This window comes from Barbus barbus (genome assembly GCF_936440315.1).
Source record: "Barbus barbus genome assembly, chromosome: 31".
In the NCBI taxonomy this organism is placed as follows: Eukaryota; Metazoa; Chordata; class Actinopteri; order Cypriniformes; family Cyprinidae; genus Barbus; species Barbus barbus.
In genome coordinates this window covers 896,878-924,744 of record NC_136759.1, presented here as the reverse complement: position 1 = coordinate 924,744, position 27,867 = coordinate 896,878, and the positions used below count along the sequence as shown (strand labels likewise).

The 27,867-nt window shown below is 36.2% G+C and overlaps 1 protein-coding gene across 1 annotated transcript in view; it reads right to left on the bottom strand.

Annotated features, from left to right (window-relative positions):
* LOC306851331 (arf-GAP with Rho-GAP domain, ANK repeat and PH domain-containing protein 1-like) overlaps window positions 1–27,867 on the bottom strand; it is an 80,469-nt gene that overhangs the window by 34,063 nt on the left and 18,539 nt on the right. Inside the window, exons 3-13 of the mRNA XM_079387490.1 lie at window positions 22,387–22,502; window positions 18,643–18,725; window positions 18,454–18,560; window positions 18,109–18,273; window positions 13,553–13,622; window positions 13,260–13,380; window positions 11,667–11,857; window positions 10,659–10,765; window positions 8,916–9,115; window positions 7,677–7,762; window positions 7,416–7,598 (exon numbers count right to left, since the gene is read on the bottom strand). Of these exons, the coding sequence (XP_079243616.1) occupies window positions 7,416–7,598; window positions 7,677–7,762; window positions 8,916–9,115; window positions 10,659–10,765; window positions 11,667–11,857; window positions 13,260–13,380; window positions 13,553–13,622; window positions 18,109–18,273; window positions 18,454–18,560; window positions 18,643–18,725; window positions 22,387–22,502 (1,429 nt within the window). The remainder of the gene's footprint in view (window positions 1–7,415; window positions 7,599–7,676; window positions 7,763–8,915; window positions 9,116–10,658; window positions 10,766–11,666; window positions 11,858–13,259; window positions 13,381–13,552; window positions 13,623–18,108; window positions 18,274–18,453; window positions 18,561–18,642; window positions 18,726–22,386; window positions 22,503–27,867) is intronic.

Here is a 27,867-nt window from a genome sequence, read left to right as displayed (position 1 = left end):
TAGTACATAGTAATTGCTGTGACATGTACTGTTGAATTTGTTTCACAAGAGCTGAATTGATGGATGTAGTTTTAAAGATTTTCCTTAAAAAAATAAAAAATAATGATAAATAAAATAAAAAAAATCAAATTTCAATTATAATAATATAAATATTTTTTATTATTAAATATTATTAATATTAAAACACATACACACACAGAGACATATGTTTTAATGATCATAACAATAATATAAAAAAATATTTTAAGTACTTAATCTATTTTTAAATTAAAAACAATATTTGAAAAAATATGAAATACTGTACAGATTTTAAAGTACTTTTAATATTTAATTTAAATGATCACTATATTAAGATATTATTAATACTATAATATTATTCATATTGTTATAATTATTAAATCATGTAATACACATACAAACATACACATTAGTTTCAATAATGACTATAACAATAATAATATTATACAGTAATATTAATATTGTTGTTTGATTAAAGATTTTTAATTTTATTGTCATTATTTTTAAATAATACAAAAAAAATTAAAAGTACTTAAAAAGTAACTGAATATTTGGTTGGTGGACGGTTAGTTGGTCATCCTGACCAGTCCTTAAATGAGAGAGACTGTGTTGTGATTGTGTAAGTGAGAGAATGTTTGGACAGCTGAAAATCAACCTCCGTAATCACAGCAGGACACACACACACACACTCAGATGGACACAGAGTAAATGAAACCAGACACACAAAAACACACACAGTGATCTAAACCTCAGCTCATTTAAACACAATCTATGAGTCTCGTTCTCAATAACATACAGACATGAATCAAACTAACGTCCTTCACACACACACACAGACTCAATATGCTGTTATTTCAGAAATGCTGAGGTCACGAGGAGGAAGTAGGACAGTTATAATTCCTGCACAAGGATGTACGATAAGAGTAAATGTGGTAAAGTGTCTCAAAGCTTGCATCAGAGTGACTGGAAATGATCAGGAAGAACTAAAATATCACGTTTCTGACTGATGTAATGCTGCTGGATCACAATACTCGCAACACGACGGCCATGGGTTTGAGTCCCAGAGAACCACACACTAAACATACAGTAAAGCTGGAAATCGCTTAGCAAGCCTAAATAAGTGTAAGGAAAAATAATAAAATAAACAAATGACTCCTCGACGTCTCATGAATCTGTGTGTGTGTGTGTGTGTGTGAGAGAGTTTGTGTGCATGTGTGAGTCTCTCTCGCTCTCTGTGTGTGTGTGAGGAATGTTCCTGTGTCTTTTCTGAATTCCCCTGCTCTGCTGAAGACCACCCACCTGATATCAACACACACACACACACACACACACACATATATATATACACACACATACATACATATATATATATATATATATATATATATCAATCAGATCTGGAGCATGTGTGCTCCAGGTTTCCAAATCAGCGTAACTGTCTGTGCGTCTGTTAAAAGTGCTATAAAACCACAGGTCTGGATCCACCCAAACCAGACAAGGACTCTGTGTGTGTGTGTGTGTGTGTGTGTATGTAGGAGGATACACTGACTGGGATGGAGAAGCAGACAGAACATAATCCTAAAAACACAAGCAGAGAAAAAAAAAAAAAAGTATTCTCTATGAAATAAGAAAATACCCAGAAGCCATCTGCGGCCAATAAAGCAAACAAACACACCGATGACATCATCATCATCATCATCATCAGACTCATCTGGACTCAAACACACTGTAAACCAGCCATTCCCAAACTTTTTAACCGAACCTCTTACTTAAAATATTTACTTGGTTAAACTCAATATTTCAATAATTTAACAACATGTTTGCATGCTCAAAGATCTCAGATTTGCTTAATAGTCACAAGACATGCAAGTAAACAAATAAAACATTTAACATTTATTTATTTTTTTACATTTTAAAATATAGTGCCGCACAACTTGGCCAAAATATTATATTGCAAATATTTTGTCATGGATGGTGATTTTGCAATATGAAAAGGTCTCAAATTGCTGCAGCCGAAACCTCATTCAGGGTCTTTATTATTGCTATTATTATTATTATTACTTTTATCAATAACTATAAAAATTAACAAATATTACTACTGTAAATTAGCTGCACTGTAAAATAAAACACTATTTAATCATCAAAAAATAAAAGATGCAATAATTATAAAAAATATATATATACATTTTACACTACAATTTAGCAATATTCTTCATTTTCAATCATTCAATCCTCAAGCTTTTATTTGTGAACCTTCATTTGAGATGCTGTGTAAACGACTGTCCTTCAATAATGTCTGTGAATACAGAGACTGTAACTCTAGTTAATATCAATACTGTGTATTCCATTAACAGTGTTTCTGTTCTTAGATGGTCAGAATCTTAATTTGGGGATTTCCAATCTTCACCCAAATCAAAACAAAGTTAACAAGCGTTTCCTAAAGAAAACAGAAGAGATAAAAACATCTAAAAATCAGTCTAGATCACTTAAACACAAAAACTCACAGAGACAAGAGCAAATCACCATTCAGTATGAAATACAAGAATAAACACCTATCACAACCAATCTATCATCACTGATGGTTTGATTCTGAATGCTGAACATCTCATAAAATATGAACCACACACACACACACACACACCAGAAACTCCTGCAACACGTGTGAACATGTATGTGTTTGTTTATAACATTTAGCATAGAGATTCCAGAGAGCTGCAATGGAAACAAACAAACACACACACACACACACACACACACACAGTTCTTACACAACCTACAATGTGTGTTTTCAGCAAATTATATCAGACACACACATAGAGAGAATTAATCTGACAGCAGGCAGGAAAAACTGAAGAGATGAAAGGGAAACATCACATACAGTGATCAGGATGTTGTCATTACCACTTCCACAACAGGACACACACACATTTACTGTTTTAAGTGGAGCGATTGTATAGATTTCTATTGTTTTTATATACAGCTAGTTAAATACTACAACCAAACACTAACCCACACATTAACCCTAAAAGAAAACTTACTGCATTTCTTCAGTTTAAAAAAATATTAATAAACTTTTTATTATAAGAAAAAGGGTTTTGAGGTTTTTGAAGTTTGTCCAAAAAAAATATAGTACACTCACATACACATACACACTGAGCACTTTGACATAGAAAGCTGCAGAAAGAGAAAAGCATGTCAGGCAGGAGAGAAATTCCTCATGACACACACACGCACACACGTGCACACACACATACACACACACACACACACAACATCATACTGGAACACACATGAACACAATACAAGCACACAGATACCAGCATAACATTAACACAGTACAGAAAAACACTCATTCATCAGGAAATTCGTAAATCAGCTTCTCTGTGTGTGTGTGTGTGTGTGTGACACACAAAGCAGTCCATTGAGGAAGGTAAAACTGCTGCTACACAAAGAATGTGAAGAGAGACACACAATCATGGTCTCCTGCTCATTCTCTCACTCTGTATATTGTTGGGTGGGTCTGTCTTGGCATTCCTTAGTCTTGCAGCACACACACACACACACACACACACACACGCACACACACAGAGCAAAGCATATGTGTGTCTACTGTAATGCATGTGTCTTCCAGTAATACTAACATCATGTGAAATTTGCAGAAAACCTTCAATGGCCAAACACACACACACTTAAAGCATGCACATTTAAAAAACAACTTCAAACATGCACATTTAAAAACCAACTTCAAACATGCACATTTAAAAACCAACTTCAAACATGCACATTTAAAAACCAACTTAAAACACACACACACACACACTTAAAACATGCACATTTAAAAAACAACTTAAAACACACACACACACACTTAAAGCATGCACATTTAAAAACCAACTTCAAACATGCACATTTAAAAACCAACTTCAAACATGCACATTTAAAAACCAACTTAAAACACACACACACACACACTTAAAACATGCACATTTAAAAAACAACTTAAAACACACACACACACACACACACACTTAAAGCATGCACATTTAAAAACCAACTTCAAACATGCACATTTAAAAACCAACTTAAAACACACACACACACACACTTAAAACATGCACATTTAAAAAACAACTTAAAACACACACACACACACACACACACTTAAAGCATGCACATTTAAAAACCAACTTAACATGCACATTTAAAAACCAACTTAAAACACACACACACACACACACACACACTTAAAACATGCACATTTAAAAACCAACTTAAAACACACACACACACTTAAAACATGCACATTTAAAAAACACTCAAAACATATGCAAACACATACTTAAAATGCACTTAAACAACCACTTAAACAGACTTAAAAACACATTTAAAACACTCTTAGGTTACAACACATTTAAAACACACACACTTAAAACAACAGAAAAAAACACTCTCACTTAAACACACTTAAATACAGACTTTAAAAAAAACACACTCTTATAACACACTCAATGAAAAAAACCACTTACACACAGATGTAAAAAACACACTTAGCACACACACAAGCACTGTATCACACCTGTAAAAACCCAACACGTTAAACACAAATGACAGAAAATACTGCAACAACTCACCCAGCTGATTTGCACGAGGTTTAATGTTCAGAGGTCAGCCCTCGACCTGTCTCTGTCTGTGTGTGTGTGTGTGTGTGTGTGTGTGTGTGTGTGTGAGAAAGTATAAGCTCAGTCCAGAGCCGTACAAACACACACTGATGTGAATCACGGCCAACCGAACAACAGAATGAGAAATTGAGGGCGAATGAAAGCAGAGAGGGACTATGTGGGCGGAGCCTATAGCTGAGTGGGTGGGGTTAGATAAATCACTGCACTGGGAGCTGAGCTGGGGGCGGAGCTTAGTCACAGGCTGATCAACAAACCTGACACTGTCTCTCTCTCCTTCAGTCTGATTCCTCTGATGCAGGAATGATTCAAAACAGAGGAAAGATATTCAGGTTTCTTTTAAAAACGAAATTAAAATAATATCAATACATCATATTTTAAAGGGAGGAGAAAACTTTTTTTGATCAAATCATTCTGATACTGTATTGGTCGCAGGTTAATGTCTAATAAACAGTCTGATTCCTGCAGATAAACCAGTGATGCAGAACTATGGGGAAAGGGTCAAAAGTCACTCCTGGTGGCCAGTATGATGCATCATAACGCTGTTAAAAATCACATGTCCGCAGATTCATTCTGCTGCATCTGTCTGTCCGTCATCACCCGTCTCTCTCTCATCTGTCTCTCTCTCTCTGTGAGTGAATGGACTCTTTGTCTGTCCGCTTCTTCTCTTCCCACTGAAACAGCACAGAGGAATCCTGGGAGCTCATGAGTGTGTGTGTGTGTGTGTGTGTTCATACAAATGAATAATCTCATCAGAACTTTGCGCGCACACACACACTCACTCACATCAGTGTTCATCTCAGACACAATGCTGATGATACTAGATAAAGTCCCACACTAACCGTAAATCCCACATTAACTGGTTGATAATATCAGGACATCAAACACTCATACAGATCACAAATTCCCTTGTGTCACAATAACACACACACACACACAGAGAGAGAGACACAAAAACACACACTCACACATGCCACAATAAACAAACTCACAGAACAATAAATAAGATTGAAGTAAAAGATCACAGACTGAAAACTCTCCACATTGCTAACAAATCATACAAACTCAAAAGACTGGCCTCATCAACTAATGCTGATTTTATAGTTCACATTGTGACAATGCATCTAATTAATATTCAGTTATGTAAAGCATGAAGAGTATTCTATGTGGGCGGAGCTACACATAATTTTTACACAAAACTGGATTCTGAAAATGGAAACTGAATGGAATTTAAACATGCAACATTCTAAAGTAGTAGCATACTGCGGTTAGAAGTGCTTAACATTGCATACCATTTCATAAAGTATTTTTTAATTATAATAATCAACGCATTAGTTTATATAGTGCTGTACTGGATAGCAGTCAGTGGGATCTCCTCATTAGTATGCTGTGTGCAGTAAGTAAATTAAATTTTTCATGAATGAAAAAGGGCTTGTGAAAGGGTTTAACATTGTCTGGACTGAAAATATGCAATACTGAAAATGTCTTCTTTACAAAATAATAAATGCTGACAAAACTCTGGAAAACATGTTGTGAAATTAAGACACGGGAGCTTAAGGCAAGACGAAAAAACAGGGAAAAATGGCTAAAAAAGTAACAGATATCATCATACTTCCCTAGCTGACTGATTACATTAAGAATTGCAAATATTTTTAAAGAGATATTATGTTTAAATATGCATGTTGAATAAAGCCAGGTTTGAAATTCTTAAGAGTTGAAGGTTTTTCCAATTTTGGATTTATCTTCTAATCACTACTCTTTTTATCAAACAAATTATTGAAAATAAATACATTTTCGCCATGTTTTTAAAAATAAAATGTTGTATAAATCGAATGATATATGAACAAACCCTTCAGTAAAAGCCTTCAGATTATAAAACTCCTAAGTTTTAGTGTCTGTAAATGCTGCCGAAGAGCAGAAACAAACTCTTAAAGATACATACTGGAACTGAAATCTACAGATACAGGAAAAAGTGCAATAAAAAGAACACTTAAAAGTGTATTGTCGAAGTTTTCTTTCCACTAGTCTGAAACAACATCTTATAAAAATAAACCAAAATCCAAAATTTGACCAATGCATGAAAAAGCACAGGTTTTGCCAGTAGTGTCTCGCTTTAAAACAGTGCAAACCCACTGAATGGACTCTAATTCTGTCCTTCACAGCTTTCATTTCATTCACAAACAGTTAAATGTGGCTTATATCTCGACTACAGTCCATATGTGTCCCTGCAGCACAGAAGCAGTCATGAGTAACACAGGTATATTTGTAGCAATAGACAACAATACATTGTATGGATCAAAATTATACATTTCTCTTTTATGACAAAAATCATTAGGATATTAACATCATGTTCCATGAAGATATTTTGTACATTTCCTACCATAAATATATCAAAACTTCATATTTGATTAGTAATATGCATTGCTAAGAACTTAATTTGAACAACTTTAAAGGAGATTTTCTCAATATTTAGATTTTTTTGCTCCCTCAGATTCCAGATTTTCAAATAGTTGTATCTCAGACAAATATTGTCCTATCATAACAAACCATACATCAATGGAAATATTATCTATTCAGCTTTCAGATAATGCATAAATGTCAATTTCACAAAATTGACCCTTATGACTGGTTTTGTGCTCCAGGGTCACATATCATAACATATGCTGGACTCATGCACACTAGTCGTTTATTGTGGAGTGTTTTGTGTTTGCGCTGACTCACGTTATTGAGTTCTCTCTGGTTTCCGAACAGTGGGTGATATCGGCGGTATTTGCCCTCGCGGTATTTTGCAGCAATGAAGCGGCGTCGCTCCTCGCTGCTGCTGTTCAGGGTCAAGGCTTCACTGGGAGGGACGTTCGCCGCCCAAAACTGATTAGCTCGTTCGTTTCCTAGAGCGAGGAACAGCTGGGACACGAGGAGAGGACTGATAAAGACGAGCGCAAGGACGTCAAGAACCAGAGAACAAACACAAACAAAACACACCTGGATGAGATCTTCAGTCCACACCTTCTTGTCCATTTTGAGACTGCGTACTTTAGATATGCTCTGACCGAGACCGCGATGCTCTCCTGTCACAGACAAACACACAGACAGCTGCAGAGACAGGGCTGCACGATTTGGGGGGGGGGGGAATCAAATGGTAATTTTTATGACAAAAACTACAATTACAATTTAAATATTGATTTAAAAAAGTCCAGAGTTGGTGTGCTTATTTTGTAGGGCTGCACAATTTGATGACATAAAATAATAATAATAGTAATAATAACAACAACCATAATAATAATTACTATTATGATAACTACTGCTACTAATTAAAATATCAAAATACTAAATATTAATTGTAACAATTCAATGAAATAAAAAACTTGGCATTTAATTATAAATATTAATTAAATATTATTATTATTATTATTATTATTAATAATAATAATTATTATTATTATTATTATTATTATATAGCAAAATAACTAATAATAATAACAATAATAACAAATAACAACAATAATGATAATAATAATATAAAAATATTTTTAAAATATATTTAAAAAATAAAACAAGAAATATTGATTTGCAAAACGTTAAATCTAATAAATAAATTGAGTATTTAATTGATAATAATAATAATAATTATTACTATTGTGGTAACTACTGCTATTAACTGAAAATATAAAAATTACTAAATAAGAAATATTAATTGCAATATTTAAATGTAAAAAAAAAATCAGCATTTAATTATAAGTATTTAATTAACTAATAATAACAATAATAGTAATTATTATTATTATAGCAACAATAATATAAATATAAACCTTACTAAATAAAAATAAAATAAGAAATATTAATTGCAATATTTTAACCTAATAGAGTGTTTAATTGATAATAGTAATAATAATAATAATAAAACAATTACTAAAAGTAAAAAATATTAATTGCAGTATTTTAATATAATAAATTAAGTATTTAATTGATGATGATGATAATAATACATTATTGTACAATATTACCTGTACAATACTAATATTTATGACTTATGTTTTAATTTCTTCATTTTCAAACATACTTCTATTTCGATGGAAAACCACAGGGAGGCCTTATGTCTTCTGTTTTGTTGATATGTGCTTCTTATTACAAGTTAGATGGAAGATGGTTGGTGCCTGATATTTCACAAAACCATCTTTCCTCATGATTGGTCAGCTGTCGCTGGTCGTGATTGGTTGTTACCTGCGCATCGCTTGCAGAAAACCACGGCCAGGTTGATGGCAGCCCACTCAGGTTTGGCAGCGCTGCAGTCAGCACACATCTGATTGGACGGCTCCGCCCAGATGCGCTCAGCCACTTCGTAATTGGACAAGGCCTCTCCGATAGAGTTGAGCATGGCCTCCACCCACTGATCCTTCAGCTGATCCGTATCTGCTACGAAACTACAGACACACAGAGCCGTCATCATTACACTGCTCTCCAGCATCTACACAAACATTCTTAACAGTGCAGTATTAAATGCATCTGATGACCGCTGATGCTGCTGCATCCCATAATGATCAGCAGAGATACATGTTTCCCAGAGTACAGTTATTTAGCATTACTATTTACTTGTTTTAGTGTTATTTATATTAATATTTATAGTAATTATTTATATGCCGTTATACCGGTACTGTTATTATTTTTAACTTTTTAAGACCAAGTTAAGAATTTCCTCATTTGAGCAGCTCAAATGAGGAAAAACTCAGCAAACGAGTAAAAATATACAAAACCACAACAGATGTGAGAAGGAGCCAGAGCACACACACGCTCACACACACACACACTCACACAGGCACTGTTTCACAAATATATTCTCACAATCACACGCACGCACACACACAGTTTCACATATATATTCTCACAATCACACGCACGCATGCACACACACAGATACACACGCACACACACACACGCACACACACAGTTTCACATATATATTCTCACAATCACACGCACGCATGCACACACACAGATACACACACACACACACACACACACACAGTTTCACATATATATTCTCACAATCACACGCACGCATGCACACACACAGATACACACGCACACACACACAGATACACACACACACACACACACACACTGTTTCACATATATATTCTCACAATCACACGCACGCATACACACACACAGATACACGCGCACACACAGTTTCACATATATATTCTCACAATCACACGCACGCATACACACACACAGATACACGCGCACACACAGTTTCACATATATATTCTCACAATCACACGCACGCATGCACACACACAGATACACACGCACACACGCACACACACAGTTTCACATATATATTCTCACAATCACACGCACGCATGCACACACACAGATACACACGCACACACACACAGTTTCACATATATATTCTCACAATCACACGCACGCATGCACACAAACACACACACGCACTGTTTCACATATATATTCTCACAATCACACGCACGCATGCACACACACAGATACACACGCACACACGCACACACACAGTTTCACATATATATTCTCACAATCACACGCACGCATGCACACACACAGATACACACGCACACACACACAGTTTCACATATATATTCTCACAATCACACGCACGCATGCACACAAACACACACACGCACTGTTTCACATATATATTCTCACAATCACACATGCACACACACACATACACATGCACACACACAGATACACACGCACGCACGCACACACGCACACACACACTCATTTCAGCTGATGGATGAACAGCCTCACAGTGATTTGAATGAAATGGAAGAAGAGAGCGGAAAAAAGATCAACAGAACCATGAATGAATGCATGGTGGACGGAAAGAAATCTTGAACAGGATCTGAGCGGCTGAATAAATGAATGTGAATGAACAAATGAATGAATGAGTCATTTGAATGAACGAAGTGAAAGACTGACCTGAAAATGCGGTACGGTGTGGTCAGATCAAACGCTCTCCGATCCACTTCCTTCACATTACCAACATTCATATCAATAGAGGTGATGCCGATTCCCAGACGATAATCCTACACACACACGAAACAAACATATTTATTTAGCCATGTAAATGGGGACATTTCTGTACATTACTATGATTATAATTTTTACTATAACTCTAAACTATAAATGTAGACAATCACTCATATACAGTTTTAAATGATGTAATATAACATTGATTGATACAATCAGACAAAAGTAACAGCTCTCACAAACAAACATATCAAAGAGCTCAGTCGTGTCAAGCAAATTAATTCATAATTAAACCATAATTTATATTATAATTGTTTTGTGTGAAAGACAGCATGTATATACAGTTTCGCTTCTCAAAAGATGTAAGATGACACAACGGCATGAATGTGATCATCTTGCTCAGCCTGAAATCAATCAATGAACCATTTTATTTGCACTTCATGGTAATTGTAGTTAACTAAACTTGAAACTAAAACCATAAAAATATATTTAATTTCAGCCAAGGCAACATTTCTACGTTTCATTTAGTTTAACCTGATGTGCTGAAATAACAAAAACTGAAATAAAAACTAATTAAAAAAAATAACTTTTTAAAAAAAGTAACAAAAATGGCAAAAACAACTAAATTACAAATAAATATCACTAAAATTAAAATGAAAACAGAAAATATAAAAACAAAAAATAATGCAAAATATGAATGAAATATAAACAGTATATAAATGCTAATAAAAAAACTGTTATGCTAGTCGTCTAAATGAACGGATTCACTGTATTAACGAGCTTCATGAGCAACTTCAACACACTAATGCAGCATTTTGTTGCTATAATATCATTATTAGAATTAATAACCACTCATTACTATCCAATAAAAGCATGTCAAGTGAGCTGCTGTTAATGCTCCTGAAGTCTGTATTAAAGTCAGCAGTGTGACTTATTTCTGACAGATTGAGGGTTTACCTCGGCGTTTTTGTAGAGGAAGACTTTATCCGCACACACCACCGTGTAGAGTTTAGAGCGCAGGCCGCGCAGCTCCAGATAACCCTTGATCTCGTAGCTCACGCAGGGGTTAAAGGTCATATCCAGACTGGTGCGCGCACGAGACGCCCCGACACAGCTCTTCAACACCATCACCCACTCGCTCCGCTCCGCTGACACACACACACACACACACACACACTTCAGTCATTTCTCTGAGCAGACGACCTGCATGCTGCGTTCACACACCATCATGTATAATATATAGTGACTGCACGACTGAATCGCAGGCTCTCTCAAACTGGGCTTTTGTGAGTTGATGAAAAGCTAACAAGTCATTAAATCATGAACAAATGAAAAACATAATTCATCATCATAACAGTAAATTAAAATAATAACAATAACCAGAAAGACATGGTTCGTAATAATTACAATAATTATAAATTAATAATTTTATAATAACAATTTAAAATAAAAACCACCAAAATAAACACTTACTTAAATATTAAATATTATTCATATTATTATTTAAATTAAAAAAGTATAGTACAGTAAAGTTTATCTTGGTCATTCTTTACCAGAATGACACAGTCTTATGTTGTGAGGACAAATCATTTTAAGTAATTAATCATTTTAATTAATAAAAAAAACAAATATTAATAATTAAAAATAAAAAAAGTAAACACTTATTTAAAGATTAAATGTTATTAGTATTATTTCTAAATTATATTATTCTTTATAAAATAAAAAAATATATATTTTATTTGTTTATTCTTCCCCAGAAAGACAAAGTTCTGTTAACGACTGTGTAACCGTGTTGTGTGCATGTTGGTGTGTATTTGTGTTTTTTTAAATATTAAATAACGAATTTAATCAAATATAATAAATAAAATATTATTTAATAAAATATTCATTTGATCATTTTATAATAAATTTTTTTATAAAAAAATAACAGATTAATAATAACAATAATAATACAATTAAAATACTAATATTATTATATGATTATTTATTGAAAAACAAAGATTAAATATTTTCTTTGTTTATTCTTCCCAAGAAGACAGTTCTGTTTGTGTGTGTGTGTGTGTGTGTGAGTGTGCATGTTTATGTGGTTTATGAGGACACAAATGTGTATAATGACATGGGTATGACAGAGGTATTACAATATGAAGGTGGTTTATGAGGACACTGCCTATGTCACCGTAATTCAAAAGGCTTAAAAAACATACTAAATGGTGTTTTTTTGAAAATCTAAAAATGCACAAAGTCTCCTGTGAGGGCTAAGTTTAGGTGTAGGGTTGGTGTAGGGCAATAGCACACACAGTTTGTTCAGAATAAAAACCATTACGCCTATGGAGAGTCCCCATAAACCACAAAAACCAACATGTGTGTGTGTGTGTGTGTGTGTAACTGTGTATTTTGTGCATGTCGGTGTGTATTTGTGTTGCGAGGTCAGTTGTTCACATCAGCTTTAGTTTCACCACAAAACCTCACTGATCATCAGTGTGTCTCTCATTCACAAACACACTTAATCTTCTGCTTTAAACAACACACACACACAGTCTGTAAACTCACAGTCGCTCTCAGCTCGGAACAGGAAATTGCGATTGTGCGTCACCACTTCAAACTTCTGCTCTCCCACATTGACCACGCCGGTGATGGACATTGTAGGTATGATCCTCTTCGAGTAGACGTCCTACACACACACACACACACACACACACACACATTTAATCGTCCCATCAGCAGCGGACGTTAAAGGACACGTGCGATGAGATGCATTCGTTCAGCACTGAAGAACAGCAGGTCTTTTCACATACCACAAAGAGATCGACTCTACAAACATGACTTTAACCAATCAGAATCACCTTCTCACTGTCGAAGTATCTCAGGTATTCAGCATCCAGTTTGACCCAGCGGCGCTGGTAGATCAGAGACCTGCGCACACACACACACACACACACACACACACACACACACACACACACAGTGGTTAAAGTAATGCTTCAGCAGATGTTAATCTGCATCAATAGAATCATGTCTACTACCACAACACGTCAAATCAAGTTTATTTCTATAGTGCTTTATGCAATATAGATCCCTTTGCAGTTGTAAACGGTGTTGCTAAATTGTTGAGTCAGGATTACATTAATTCAGCTCTAATTATTACTTCTATTTTAACTATAAAGCAGCTCTACAATAGAACTAAAATAGTGCAGTTTTACTCATTTTAGTTATTTTGTGACATCACTGGAGAATCAATATATTTAACTGAGAAGTAATTGTCTTTAAGCTCCCAAATAACTGCAAGTACAAAATGGTAGAAATGTTTAATCACTTAAGATAATTTATGCAAGTATAAAAGTGTGTTATTTCTGCTGTGTCTAAAATATGATCTCTGCGTGTGATTTTGTGTTTAAGTAAAAAGGTATAATTTTCAGGTACATTCAAAGTGAAAGTGACTGTTTTTAGTGGCATGATAACTAGGGCTGGGTATCGTTCAAAAATTTTCGATATTGATACCGATACCTTGAGTTCGATACCGGTTCCTGAACGATACTTTTTTCGATACCATTAATAAGATTACATTATCTTAAAAAACTATTTTTTTTAGCTTGTTGATATTTATACAGACTCAAAGCCTCGTCTCCTGAGCCACTGCACAAAGGAACAAAATATATCCAACACAATAAATAAATAATTTTAATAAAGTTCAAATAGTTTTCAGTTTAACCATCTGTTAGGCTACGTTTACATTAGTGCGTGTTCATTTTAAAACCCATAGCTCAGACAGAATCATCATTTCTAGGTTGTTAAAGACTTCAATAAATTTTAAATCTTCATCCACTTTCATAAATGGGTGTTTTATTTTCTTTCACCATATGTTTTATTGTTATTAAATTCTGGTGTAGTATGTCTAATTATTTGAATGCATAAAAAAAAAGTTTATTTAAATTTATTCTTAAAATAGCCTAATGAAATGTTTTATTTTTCCTCAGAAATTCTGTGTTCTGTATCTGGTTTTCAAATGAAGACATAAAACATTAATTTAATTTATCTTTAAATTATTGAAAATCAAAGTTTATTTATTTTGGCAAACAAAGGGGGGTTACTATTAAAATTAAAACATGGAATAACTGTTGTGTGATCTTTACTAAGAAAAAAAAATAAGTTTTAATAATTTTAATAGTAGCCTAGTAGTAGCAGTATGTGCTGTCTGCTGAACAATATTAATATATTTCTGCCGCAGTGTCTTCCGAGTTAAACCGAACTTTTATTTTGACGGGTTGCCTGGAATACCTTTACAGTTCTGTGTGTATATGATATGACGCTAGTTTTCCTCGAATCAAACGGTAAAATGCTCATGAAGTGAGTCTCAGAGCAGGTCTGGAGATGTTGTTCATGTGTTTATGTCCTCATTTAGAGAGGCGGCAGACGCTGAAATGACCGCGAGCGTCACGCAAGCTTCAGTCTGTGTGTAACGTTAGTAAACAAACCGCGCGATATAAAGAGCGGACTGCTCCGTGCGCTTTCGAAGCGCTCTCGCGGAGGTCAAACACTGATCAATCTGCGCGTCACCGTTTCTAGTCAAACACACCTGCAGGCTTGGCTCACTGACGGTGATGAGATTAACCCCTTAGGTATCGAAATTTGGTACCGAACGACAAGACGTTTTTCGATACTCGGTGGTATCGAGGCAATTCGGTCGGTGCCTAAAAAGTATCGAACTCGATACCCAGCCCTAATGATAACATGCATAATTTTGAATCATCAAAATGGTGTATTTGAATGTTTATTTCCGTGTTTTTGTGCCTTATCAATGTTTCTCAAATGGGTTTGTGCATTGATAAAAAGCTAATAATTTAATAACAAAAACTTCAAAATAAATTTGTATTTATAATAAAAAACGAAAAATAATTTTTAAAAAAATAGTAAAAAGGATGAAATATTTTTATTTATCTGCATGTCATGTGACTATTAACTGACATCAGAGAATTGTGCACATGCAAAAATTACTAAAAATATTTTTTTATGGGCGGTTCTACAGCATCTGGGTCTGGGATTGAGTTTCATAAATATGATAGAAGTTCTGTATGTTAATCCAGCAGGCACTGTTCTCTCAGGTGCTGTTCGCTCTAACCCAGTCTTTATACATCGAGGTACTCATCAGGGTTGCCCGCTGTCTCCTCTGTTGTTTGCCCTATCCTTGGAACCCTTAGCTCAAGCGGTCCGACAATCTGAAACTATTTCTCCCATAAATATACAGAACACTCATCATCATATTTCTTTGTTTGCTGATGATATCTTATTGTTTTTGCCGTCAGTCTATTCCTCATGTGTTGAATTTATTTGACCATTTTGGATCTCTCTCTCTGGGTTTAAAATTAATTGGAGTAAGTCATGTTTACTTCCCCTCAATTCTAAAATTGATTCCATGTTCCTTTCTATATCTATTCCATTGGTTCAAAACTTTAAGTACTTGGGGATAGATGTTTCTCCTTCCCTGCAGGAAATCGTCTCAAAAACTATAATGGTATTCTAGCCAAAGTATCCTCAGATTTGGAAAATTGGTCTCGTCTTCTTACTTCTTTTCAGGCCCGTATATCAGTGATTAAAATGAATCACTCCCACGTATTCATTTCTTTTCTTCCATGATTCCTCTCGCTCCACCGGTTGGCTACTGGAATAAACTAGATGTGTGTGTTTCATGTTATATATAGGATGGGAAACGTCCTCGTATTAAACGGACTACCTTACAGTGATGTAGATTACATGGAGGTCTTTCTTTCTCTAATTTTATGCTCAAGCCTTTTCCCTCCGCTCCCTTTATCAGTTTGGTTTGATCCTGACTCTTCTGTGTCTTGGAGAGCAATTGAGGAATCTATTGTTTATCCGTATAAATTGAAGCATCTTGTTTTTTCGGGAGTTATGCTTTGGCAGTGTAGATCTCGGTTTGGTCCCATTGTAACCCTTTTTGGACTCAGCTCTCACAGGACCTATCATATTTGTTGGGTACTGAGATATGTTTGACTCCGACCCATTTTTTTCCATGAATGACTTTTGGGACTTCACCTTGTCCGTCCAACAAAGATCTTTACTGTTAGCTGCTCTCACAGCAGCAAAAAGATTGCTGGTCAACCGCTGGAATGCTCCTCACACAATGGACAGATGAACCTGGACGGTGTATTTGTTGGACATTATCTCGATGGAACTCTGCTTCTCGTATACATGCATCTAATGTGAAAACTGTTCATTCATGGAATTTAGCTTTTCATGTTGTGTCTTCTTTTCTAAAATCTTTGTAAAAATTATTTTATTGTTATTAGTTTATCTATTAATATTAATTAATGTCTTTATTATTATTATTTATTTTATTTTATATATTTATTTATTTTTTGAGTCTACCAAGGGGTGGGGTGGGTTTTAAATTTGTACAGCTGATTTTTGTTTTGTACTACTGTTCCACAAAATAAAACTTTTTTTTTTTTTTTTAAATGAATATCTAGGGCTGCCACTAATGACTATTTTTATTTTTATTAATCTATCGACTAATTTTTCGATTAATCGATTAATCTAAACGGTTAATTTCCCGAAAAAAAAAGAAAAAAAAACTATTTTACTTAAAAATATTTTATTACCAAACCAAATGAAATCCAAATTTCTATGAAATCCTTTATTAAAGCAAAAGTGAAGTGCAGCACAGAGTGCAAGAAGCAAGTGTCCATCTCATATCCAAATCACTGAAATCAGTTCAGTATTATAGTGTGAGAATGACAACATATCCACACGTACTAGTCTAAAAATAACATTAGAATCAAAAAACACTTTTTAAAGGAGCATTTACAAGAAATATTATTTACCAGAATTTATTTAGGTGAAAAATGTAAATGTGCAGTATTTCTGAAAAAATACTTTTTTTAAATATAAAATCAATTATTTGGAGATGCTTTTTATTATTAAAATTTAATTGGACAATTAAAATGAAATCCAGAAAATAATAGAAAACAGAATTTGGTAACGTACACTTAATCTTTAATATTTGTCCATTTCTTTAGGACAGAAATGCTACAGCCGCTGTAATTACATGAATATGTGGAGATCAAACCGTGTAACTCAGAGTGAGGGTTTGAGCTTTTATTTTGAAATCTCGATGTATTCCTGTGTTTGTGTACATTTATAAATGATATACCTTACAAATCCGATGAAATGGTGAATGTTGCGTTCCCAGATGAACGTTATAATAAACCCAAACTCACAACAACATGCAGAGATGAGTTTGAGACGCTCCACATGTAAATAATAACAGTTTCTGTGCAGCTACTGTGAGACGCATGTGCTTAACTACACGCATGGAAATAATTAAAGACCATATACTGTGTTAGAACTGCATCGCATATAATTATTTCAAAACACACACACGCACCCCTGAGGAGGATTCTTGTCCAGCCAGCCCATTTTAATCACGGGGACGCTGGTGGAGGCGGGGTCTTCCCGAGGGGGCGAAGCACTGACGTGGCCTGTGACTGGCAGGTAGATGCTGTTCTGAGAGCCTGAGATCGAACCAAAATCTTCCATCCATGAACCCCGTCTGAGAGAGGGAGAAGAGATCAGCACAAGAGGGAAGTGTTACATTATCACATTGCAACACGACATGAATTTCTCATATTGCCAAATCAACATCAACAAACTAAATTTAACTGTACAATAATAACTCGGGAATGCAGACATTTGCAAAATCGTTAACAGCAGGAAAATAAAAGCGACTCACTTGACGGAAACAGACTCGTAACAGTTGGTGTCATCGTCCAGAAGCTCGTCGTCGCTGCACAAGCTGCTGTAACGGGGTTTCGTCGCCTTGGGAACCATCAAGGACATCTATTGGAGGAAGCAGCTGTCAATCATACAGCGTCTGTCACTATTGGACAATTCTGGGAATAAAACAGTGCGTGAAACGCACCTTGCTGGCCATGTCTATGATTTTAGCGTCTCTGCTGGGCTCGCGCTCGTCATATTCATCTGAACTTTCATCTGAATCCAACTCTACACAGAAGAGAACAGAATGAGCGAAACGGGAAGATATATAGAGATACAGTCACATTTCAACGCAACATTTCTGTATCCCACAATGCAACGCACCCGAAGCGACCTTCCAAATGTTGTGTGATTGACGAATTGGAAAAAAAAAAAAACAACAATCCGATTTTTAACATCTTACTGACTCAAAAATAAGACAGGACCACCAAAAAAAAAAAAAAAAAATTTAACACTAAATTGTGGTAAAGTGCAAAATTGCATGTTAGACCAAATGTAGCTTTATTTTCTTAAAAACACAAAGGCACAGCTGGCCAATCAGATTGGAGCAATTCTGACAAGAAGGTTTCCTCAAAGCTGTTTCTTCTATTGTATGTTTTAGCACTATGAATTTAGAGTTGAACAAATAATGATAAAAAAGCATTATAATAAATAATAATGAAACTGCAGCTGATGGTAAGTCCCAGAAGGCACTGAGAAACAGGTTGGTTTGGTGTGAGCCAGCGCTGATAAGCAGGATATTTGCGCTGCAGACGTGAGCGTCTCATCTGGTCATCTGAACTCTAAACACCGCTGAAGGCAGAACAAACTCTGAGGACAAAAACTGCTGAACACCAAACAGAGCAGAGCAGAGCAACACGCACGCAGTTTTATATTTGGTATTACAGTCATCTGTAAATATGAAGAGTTCATTTGCCAAAAACGATAAATGCCACTTTAAAAAAAAATAAAAATTATAGCACATTATAGCGCAATCTGAACCCTAAACACGTTTTGTCAAAAGCCTGTATTGTCCACTCTCAAGGCATCATGAGTTATCATTTTACTGCAGAAGCCGACAAGCGCCCTTTTTGTTTTTAAACAGAAGCCGTTAAGTCCATTTTAGCGAATCAGCGCGCTGTATTCAGGTCAGGTGACAAGGCTACTTCACTCAAAGACGTGCTAGCTGAGAGGAGTTTCGTCAAAGCTGACTAAAAGTGGATGGATGGATCATTTCGACGAACTTGATGAACCTGTGATATCTTCTTCAGGGCATAAAAGGAAAATAAAAGCTGAAACCGTGTATTGCGTGTAATCAAATCCATAAATCTATGATCACAACAACAACATTTGTCAGGCATCTATATTGTCATCTGAGGAGATTACAAAGTTTAAACAAATGTTTATTTAACTCTAAAACATGAAATGTGGAGTTATCTGCTTTTGCTATAAAACTTTTAATATTTAAAAAAAAAAATACTTTCAATTAACTTTAATTTTGTAAATTGCCTGTATTTGTTTAGTTATTATTACTTAGGGTGTATTCACAGCAGGAAAGTCCGTTAGTTCACTTGCTTTGGTCCGGACCAAATAGAATGTTTGTTTTGGTGCGGTTCGCTTTCACACTGCCCTTTTATCAAGTGAACCAGTAATTGTAAACAAAACCACACGTGTGCTAAGGCCATCAATTCATTGGACAGAAATTCTCAGCTGCCATGAAACCTCACTTCTTGTACAACAAATTTATTTTCATTAAATTCTTAATTTTCTATTATTAAAAAAAAAAACTAAATAGGAACAAGAGCTTGGAAACAAATATTTTTCCATACTCTGCTTTCTTTTTTTTTTCATACTTTTCCAAACCCCATAGGAACCCTGAGCTTTGCTGTCAGGTCAGTGTTGCCGTCAACGGGCAACCAGGTGAGACACAGGGGCCAAACCAATCTAAAGCATCCAGACAGAAATTTGTTGCCCATTCTCAATGGGAAAGTGCCCAAAGCAACACTGCTCAGAAGAGTTGCCCCATATATCATCTGCCTAAGAACTACTACAGATCATTAAAAGCTGGTCTGACGAGATCTGTGCTCCAGCGGAGGCGGTTCACACAGAGAAACTTCACAAAAGACGACGATGCCAAGAACAATGATAAAATCCTGAGGAATGCAATTCTGGTTCCGATTCCACTTAATCATTCCAGTTCCTCAATGACTCCACCCAGACTTTAGAGGAATAAACGGAGGACGTGGTTTAGAAAACAATGACAAGGCCATTTCTAGGGTGATGTGGGTGGTTGCAGGTAGTTGCTATGGTGTTGTGGGTGGTTGCTAGGGTGTTTCGAGGCAGTATCAGTACACTGACCCAACCAAACAGGACCCATCTTTGACACTGCGCCTCTTAAACTCATATGAGGTGTTAAAAGACAAACTGAGCGAACGCAGCGGTTAACAAACCACTAACAGCATTAATGCATGAGAACGGTGCAGTAGCGGATGAAGTAAAAGCGACACGAGTAAAAGTAAAGATATCTCACCAGAAAATGACTTTGGCAGAAGTTGAGGTCGCCGTTTAGAATATTACTTGAGTAAAAGTTTTAAAGCATGTGATATTTATTTTACTTAAGTATGAAAAGTTTTGCAATATTGAATGTACTTTAAAGATACTTAAGTGATTTGTTGACAACTTCATATATGCTGCACTTGGAATAGAATTTTCTTTAACTAGAGGGTTAATAAAAAAGTTTCTTGAATCATGTTGTAGTTAAACTTTCAAGTTGACTAGTTACAAATAAATGTAAATAAATCAAGAATCGGTCAATCGTTCTGAAAAAAAAAAAAGATTTAAATTTTTCTGCGCTGCGATGAGTAAGACAATAACAATAATAATATTTACAACAGCTCTATTAATACATTTATGATAACACTCACACATTGTGTTGAAATTGGGATCTGTTATATTTTCTAATGTTTGAAAAGAATCCTCTTCTGCTCAGCAAGGCTGCAGTTACTTGTACAGTAAAAATACATAACTGATTCAAGAAAGGGGTCTCAAAAAATGGCCAAAAAAATAATTGTACAACAACTTGTTAACTTTTTTTGCTATAGTGTCTGCTAGAATGTTCAGTTAAGTAAATATTTTTAAATTGTTGTTTTGTTAGTGATTTTTTTCTTTGAAAAGCTAGACAAAACAGTAAAAATCACATTTAATTTATGCAATGGTGAAAACAATTGGCAAAATATATGGGGGGGGGGGGGGGGGGGGGGTGCAAAAAACCATGTTCAGTATTCGCCCAGTGTTTCATTTTGTTTCATTCAGCCAAGAATTTTCATTCCGGTGCACATTTTACTTTCACTTTCAAATTAGCGTCAATTCGGCGTCAACTGCTTGAATACAATTCAAGCAACAACAAAATACAAATGTAAAACAAAAAACTTTTATTAACAAAACATATAAAAATACACCATGCTTTATGCCTAATATAAAATAACAAATAACTTACACAAAGTTTAGGTATACAAAACTGAAGATCAGTAAACACTGTGGAACCAAATAAATAAGAAACGAATGTTTAAAAAAACATTGCACACTGAGCCCGAAATTTGTGCACGTTATAAAATAAATATGACCTCACGTTGTCAAAACTTTCATCCATCATAAAAAAATAAATAAATAAAATAATCGGACCAGGTTCGATTTTCTGCGTTTTCACATTCGTAGCAAGCATTTTGATAGGAAAGGATGATGAATACAAAAAGGACTGTGCAAGGACCTTCACCTTAGATAAGTGGAAGAAGGCTTTTCAAAATCCAAAATATTTTTAAAACAGGCTCTTTTGCATGCCGTTTTGAAACTCTTGTCCGTCTCACCTCACTCTTGTCAGCTTCTCCTCGCGTGATAAATGAAATCTACTCACTGTTTTTGTTCGGCGGCGGTGGGATGTCTCTCCTTTGGCTCTCGTTTGGTGGTCTGATGATCCGAGGCGGGACTTCTGGGACTCGATCCGTGTCTGACGGATCATCTGCAGGAGCGCTGGAGGAGCAGACAGAGGAAGATTTATCATTACTCAGATCATAGGACAATCTGTTGATCAGCCGACTGAACTTCTTCATGGTGAGGGTTTGACGCTAGTGGCAGACAGATACCAGCTCTATTCTGACACTGACAGAGAGAGAGATCAGGGTTCGTGTCGCTGCATGTCTCTGAGATCAGAAGCACCTGACGCAACAGGTTCAATGAAAGCAAATAGAGATGGAACAACACACCTGTAGTGATCTTCACATGAGTCACTCCTCAGAGACACACAGACAGAATCGTTCAATTTAAGTCACATAAAAATCATAATGGACTTGACCTTATGTTTCTGCTCGATTTTTTATTCATTTAATAATTTTATGTTTAAATTTCCTGTATATTACATCATACTACATATCCATGTTTGCATAATAACAATAGGATTAACAACAACAAAGTGTAAGCTGCTTCAGGAAGTAATTATTAAATACAAGTTGTGCAATGAAATACTGCTGCACTCTTGCAAAAGAAAAGATATCAGGAAAATCCAGAGGGACGTTCAGTTTGGTGTATTAAAGAATAACTGCTAACCAAACAGCAGCGCAATGAACGACTCATTCAGACTGATTCACTCTTCTCTTCTGCTTTCACATCCTCAAATTAACCCACGATTTCATTCATCACCAAAATTATGATTATGACTCCATTTTTGCATCCTAGAGTTTCTGGATCAACTTAAAATATGTTTACATTTAATAATTTAGCAGATGCTTTTATCCAAGCAAATCTTTTTAAGGCGGCAATAACAAACACATGACAACTCAAAATTAAGTGAGTTTTTGCTTAGAAAAAGCTAAATAATCTGCCAATGGGGTAAGCAAAATAATCGTATTTCAAACAGAAAACAAGATTATTTTGCTTACCCCATTGGCAGATTGTTTTGTTTGTTTCAAGCAAAAACTCACTTAATTTTGATATGTTTTTTCTGAAAACGAGACGAGTTTTTGCAGTGTAATAACTATAGTATTAACAACAACAAAGTGTAAGCTGCTCCAGGAAGTAATTATTAAATACAAGTTGTGCAATGTTTAATTAGGGTATTAAACATTATTATTTTATTCACATCACTGGTCAAAATTTTGGAATAAGATAAGAAATATGACATTTAATATTTTCGAAAGAAGTCTCTTTTGCTCAAAGCTGCATTTGTTTGATTCATTCTTCTCTTTTGCTTTCAAATCCTCAATTTAACCAACAATTTCATTCATCATCAATTTTTTTTTTGTAATTATGACACCATTTTTGCATCCTAGACTTTCTGGATCAAGTTAAAATATGTTTACATTTAATCATTTAGCAGATGCTTTTATCCAAGCAAATCTTTAAGGAGGCAATAACAAACACATGAACTGCAAATAAAACAGTTCTCTTTCATAGGTTCACTCAACGCTGCATAAGCTAAGACGCTTTGGGAAATGTCCCTGGGTGTGCCGATTGTCTGAAGCCCTTATAGAATCACGCCAATTCATTGTTCTTACGTCGCCTCCTTATACTGGCAAACGTGCCATCTGCTCCTCAGATTTCTCTGCCTTCACGAAGCGGCCATATTAGCCCTTCTGTTGTGATTTTTCTGGCCCGATTTCGATCGTTTTCTCTTGGGATTTCTTCGTTTGCACTTCGGCAACTGCAGTAGTGGAACTCTGTTCTCCCTGTGGTGAAGTGCCATGGAGTATCGTTGCTGTCAGCCGACGTGTTCTCGCTTCATCGCAAGCGAAAACCCGCACAGTAAGTGTGTTAAATGTATGGGTTTCTTGCACGCACGCGAGGCGGTTTACGGCATCTCGAAATGCCGTATCCAGATCCACATCCAGAGGTGCCGGCATCTCGAGTTCCCCGGCACCTCTGGGCATAGATGCCTTGGCCGGACATGAGGCTGTAAGCATTTCCACCCGTCAAGCTGATTCCGGCAGTTCTGTGCAGGGTGAAGGAGTGCGGCGTCCATCTCCTACTCATAGCCCCGTTCTGACCATCCCAGATGTGGTTCTCGGAGCGGATTCCTCTTCTGTATCGGCCCTGTTGGGAGATTTCGATCAGGCAGGACCTGTTCTCTCAGCTTCAGGGCAAGATCTGGCACCCTCAACCCGAGATCTGGAAGCTGTGGGTATGGCCGTAGGTAACAGATTCTGACTCTCGAGGTTACTCTTTTGTTGGCGCTAATGTCTTTAAAAAGAGTTGGGGACTTGCAAGCTCTGTCAGCGAGATGTGTATGGACTTCGCCCCGGGTCTGGTCAAGGTGACCTTACGGCCTAGGCCTGGCTATGTTCCCAAGGTTTTATCCACATAGTTTCCTTCTCAGGTGGTCACACTTCACTCTTTCCATCCTCCTCCCTTTGCTTCAGGCGAGGATGAAAGGCTTCACATGCTCTGTCCTGTCCGAGCTTTGAAGATCTATGTGGACCACTCCAGCCATTGGAGGAAATCTCCCCAATTGTTGGTATTTTTTGGTGCTGGCCGCCGTGGGCTTGCCACATCGAAGCACAGAATTTCTCACTGGGTGAGGGACGCTATTTCACTGGCTTATGAGGTGCGTGGTCTTCCTTCACGCTCTTTTTAGAGGGGTCCCCCTAGAGGATATTTATGTAGCAGCAGGATGGTCCTCTCCGCACACTTTTATCAGGTTCTATAACTTGGATCTTCACATGGCTCCGGGTTCCCAGATTTTATCAGCTTGAACCAGCCGTGTATGCTGTCTGGTTCATAAACGGGGCAGATAGGGCGGCGTTTTTAGCTTGGCGTGTGTTGGTATATCGTTCTCAAAGCGTCGCAGCGTTGAGTGAACCTATGAAAGAGAATGTCTCGGGTTACTCGCATAACCCTTGTTCTCTGAATCTGCCAAGCTCCTCAAGCTGCTGACAGGGGCCTTTTTGGCAGAGAAATCTGAGGAGCAGACGGCGCGCTCACCAGTATAAGGAGGCGACGTAAGAACGTCGAAGACAGCATCCGCACCATCAGCCAATGAATTGGCGTGATTCTATAAGGGCTTCAGACAATCGGCACACCCAGGGGCGTTTCCCAAAGCATCTTAGCTTATGAAGCGTCTCGTTCCCTATTCAGAGAACAAGGGTTACGCAAGTAACCCAAGATGTTTTTATAGGTTTCATATAAAAATAAAGACTATGTGATCCGTGCATGCATATAGCATGCAGCAGCTTCCATAAGAAAATCCATTTATAGAGCACAGACTGACTGAGATGACTGCAGTTTCACTGCTTCATGTGTCATTGTGAAAACAGAAACCGCTGTTTTCTGACAGCATTGTGAAAACGCCAACAGAGCCTGTGACGAAGCACAAACATAAAAACACAATGCTACTGGATAGGGATGCAAAGATATCAAAATCTCACGATACTATATTTATTGCGATATTTAAAAAGAAAAAAGACATGAAGAATTGGGAAAATGAAAATGTACATTTTAAAGTCAAAGTTCATTAGATAGAATAATTTAAGAGTCAAAATTGCAACCCATGTTCTAAACTAAGAAAACTTGAGTCAGAAAAAAGTGAATTGACTTGTAGCTGAACTTTAAAGGGGACTCAACCCTCTTTTTATTTGTGATATACAGTCTCAGTCTAAATTACATTCACACTGCTGTTTTGAGAAGCCAAACAAATTAGAATATAATAACAACAAATGACAGTAATAGCCATATACCGTAAAACAATTGCACTGTAAAATAAATGAAAATGAATATTTCATAGGTATATTATTTTTGCGTCACACTACAGTAGGGAAAATGACAATACTTTGTTCCTAATTTCTACACTTGAAATAGATATTTTGAATTTAGACTGCAGTAACATTATCAATTTAAACCACTAGCTGTCAGCAATTAATACTGCACTTTTAAGCTTTTATTTTGACGGAAAACTTGAGCTTCAGTGAAAATAGGCTTACAAAAACACGTCTCGCTACAAATCTAATAAAGCAAAACTGTTGGCTGTTGTTCCCAAACACGCGCTTAACTCACAGAACATGTAATAAATGATTTGACTGCATTCATTCAGTGTGAACAGAGCTGTTCTGAGACGTGGAAAACACCGGATCACCAGCTGATCGTCTGAACGAAGTGGGCACTTCGCTTTGAAAACAGACTTGATGAAGAGATTAAGCAAATTGTGGTTTCAGTTTAAGCTCGTTTGACAGAATACTGTGCCAAAGCATAATGACTCAAAACAAATATATTTTAAAAACTACACTTTTTGCCCGGAAGACCTATCACTTTATATCGTCATGTGACCACGATAATATAGAGACAATTTTGCTATCGCGATATTGATATTATCATTACATCTCTACTACTGGACTCTGGAGCAGCAGAAACCTGTTCTATACTTTTTTGTATAGATTAGTTTCATCTTTTGTCTTCTCCAGATGTTAACTGATGGACTGGAGTGGTGTGGATTATTGTGATGTTTTTATCAGCTGTTTGGACTCTCATTCTGACGGCACCCATTCACTGCAGAGCATCCATTGCTGAGACACTGATGCAGAGACACATTTCTACAAACCTGATGAAGAAACAAACTAAGAATGAGCACATTTTCAGCTCATGCGTGAACTTCTCCTTGAATAATCCAAAGTCTAAGACAAAAGCGCAACCAACTCCCAACAAGTAAAAATTGTCAAGCATCTACCAAAACCCATATCAATCAAGCAGTACTATTAACTAATGTAGAGACAGGTGTTGTTTTATTCTGATGCTCAGCACCGATTCAAATGAAACAATTAACATTAATGAGCAAAAATCACTTCTCTAATGTACAAACAGAGAGAAAGGAGCTTAACGGTCAGCTGCGGTCACTCGCTAAACATCAGGAAGTGAACGGCACAAACCAGCGAACATCAGCGAATGCAGATATCAGTTACTGAGCACTTTCCCCGATGACTGATGGTTTTTGTGCGAACCACCAAATAAAGTGAGCGATGACGTGTTTTAGATAACAAACGTGCAGCGCTCGAGAGAAAGGAACGACATGAACACAAACCACCAGAAAGATGAAACTGCGGTTTTACAGTGTGCAGAGCATCAGCTTATAATACAGCTGTGTATATATAGTACAGCTGTGATGCCGTCGGAAATTAACGTGAGGCTCTGAAGAGCGTAAAACACCAGTCAATACTGCAGTGAGTTACACTAAAGCTGCTTAAAATAATGATTAACAAAAATACAGTTAGAAAACCGGCCAACATCATCTACAGAAAATATAGTCTAGTTTGACTCAGTTTGTGTGAACCAAACATTAGAGAAACCTCAAGACACACTGATCGGGCAAGCAAAAGAGATCATTAAAAACATGCACAATCAACAGAGCAAACACAAA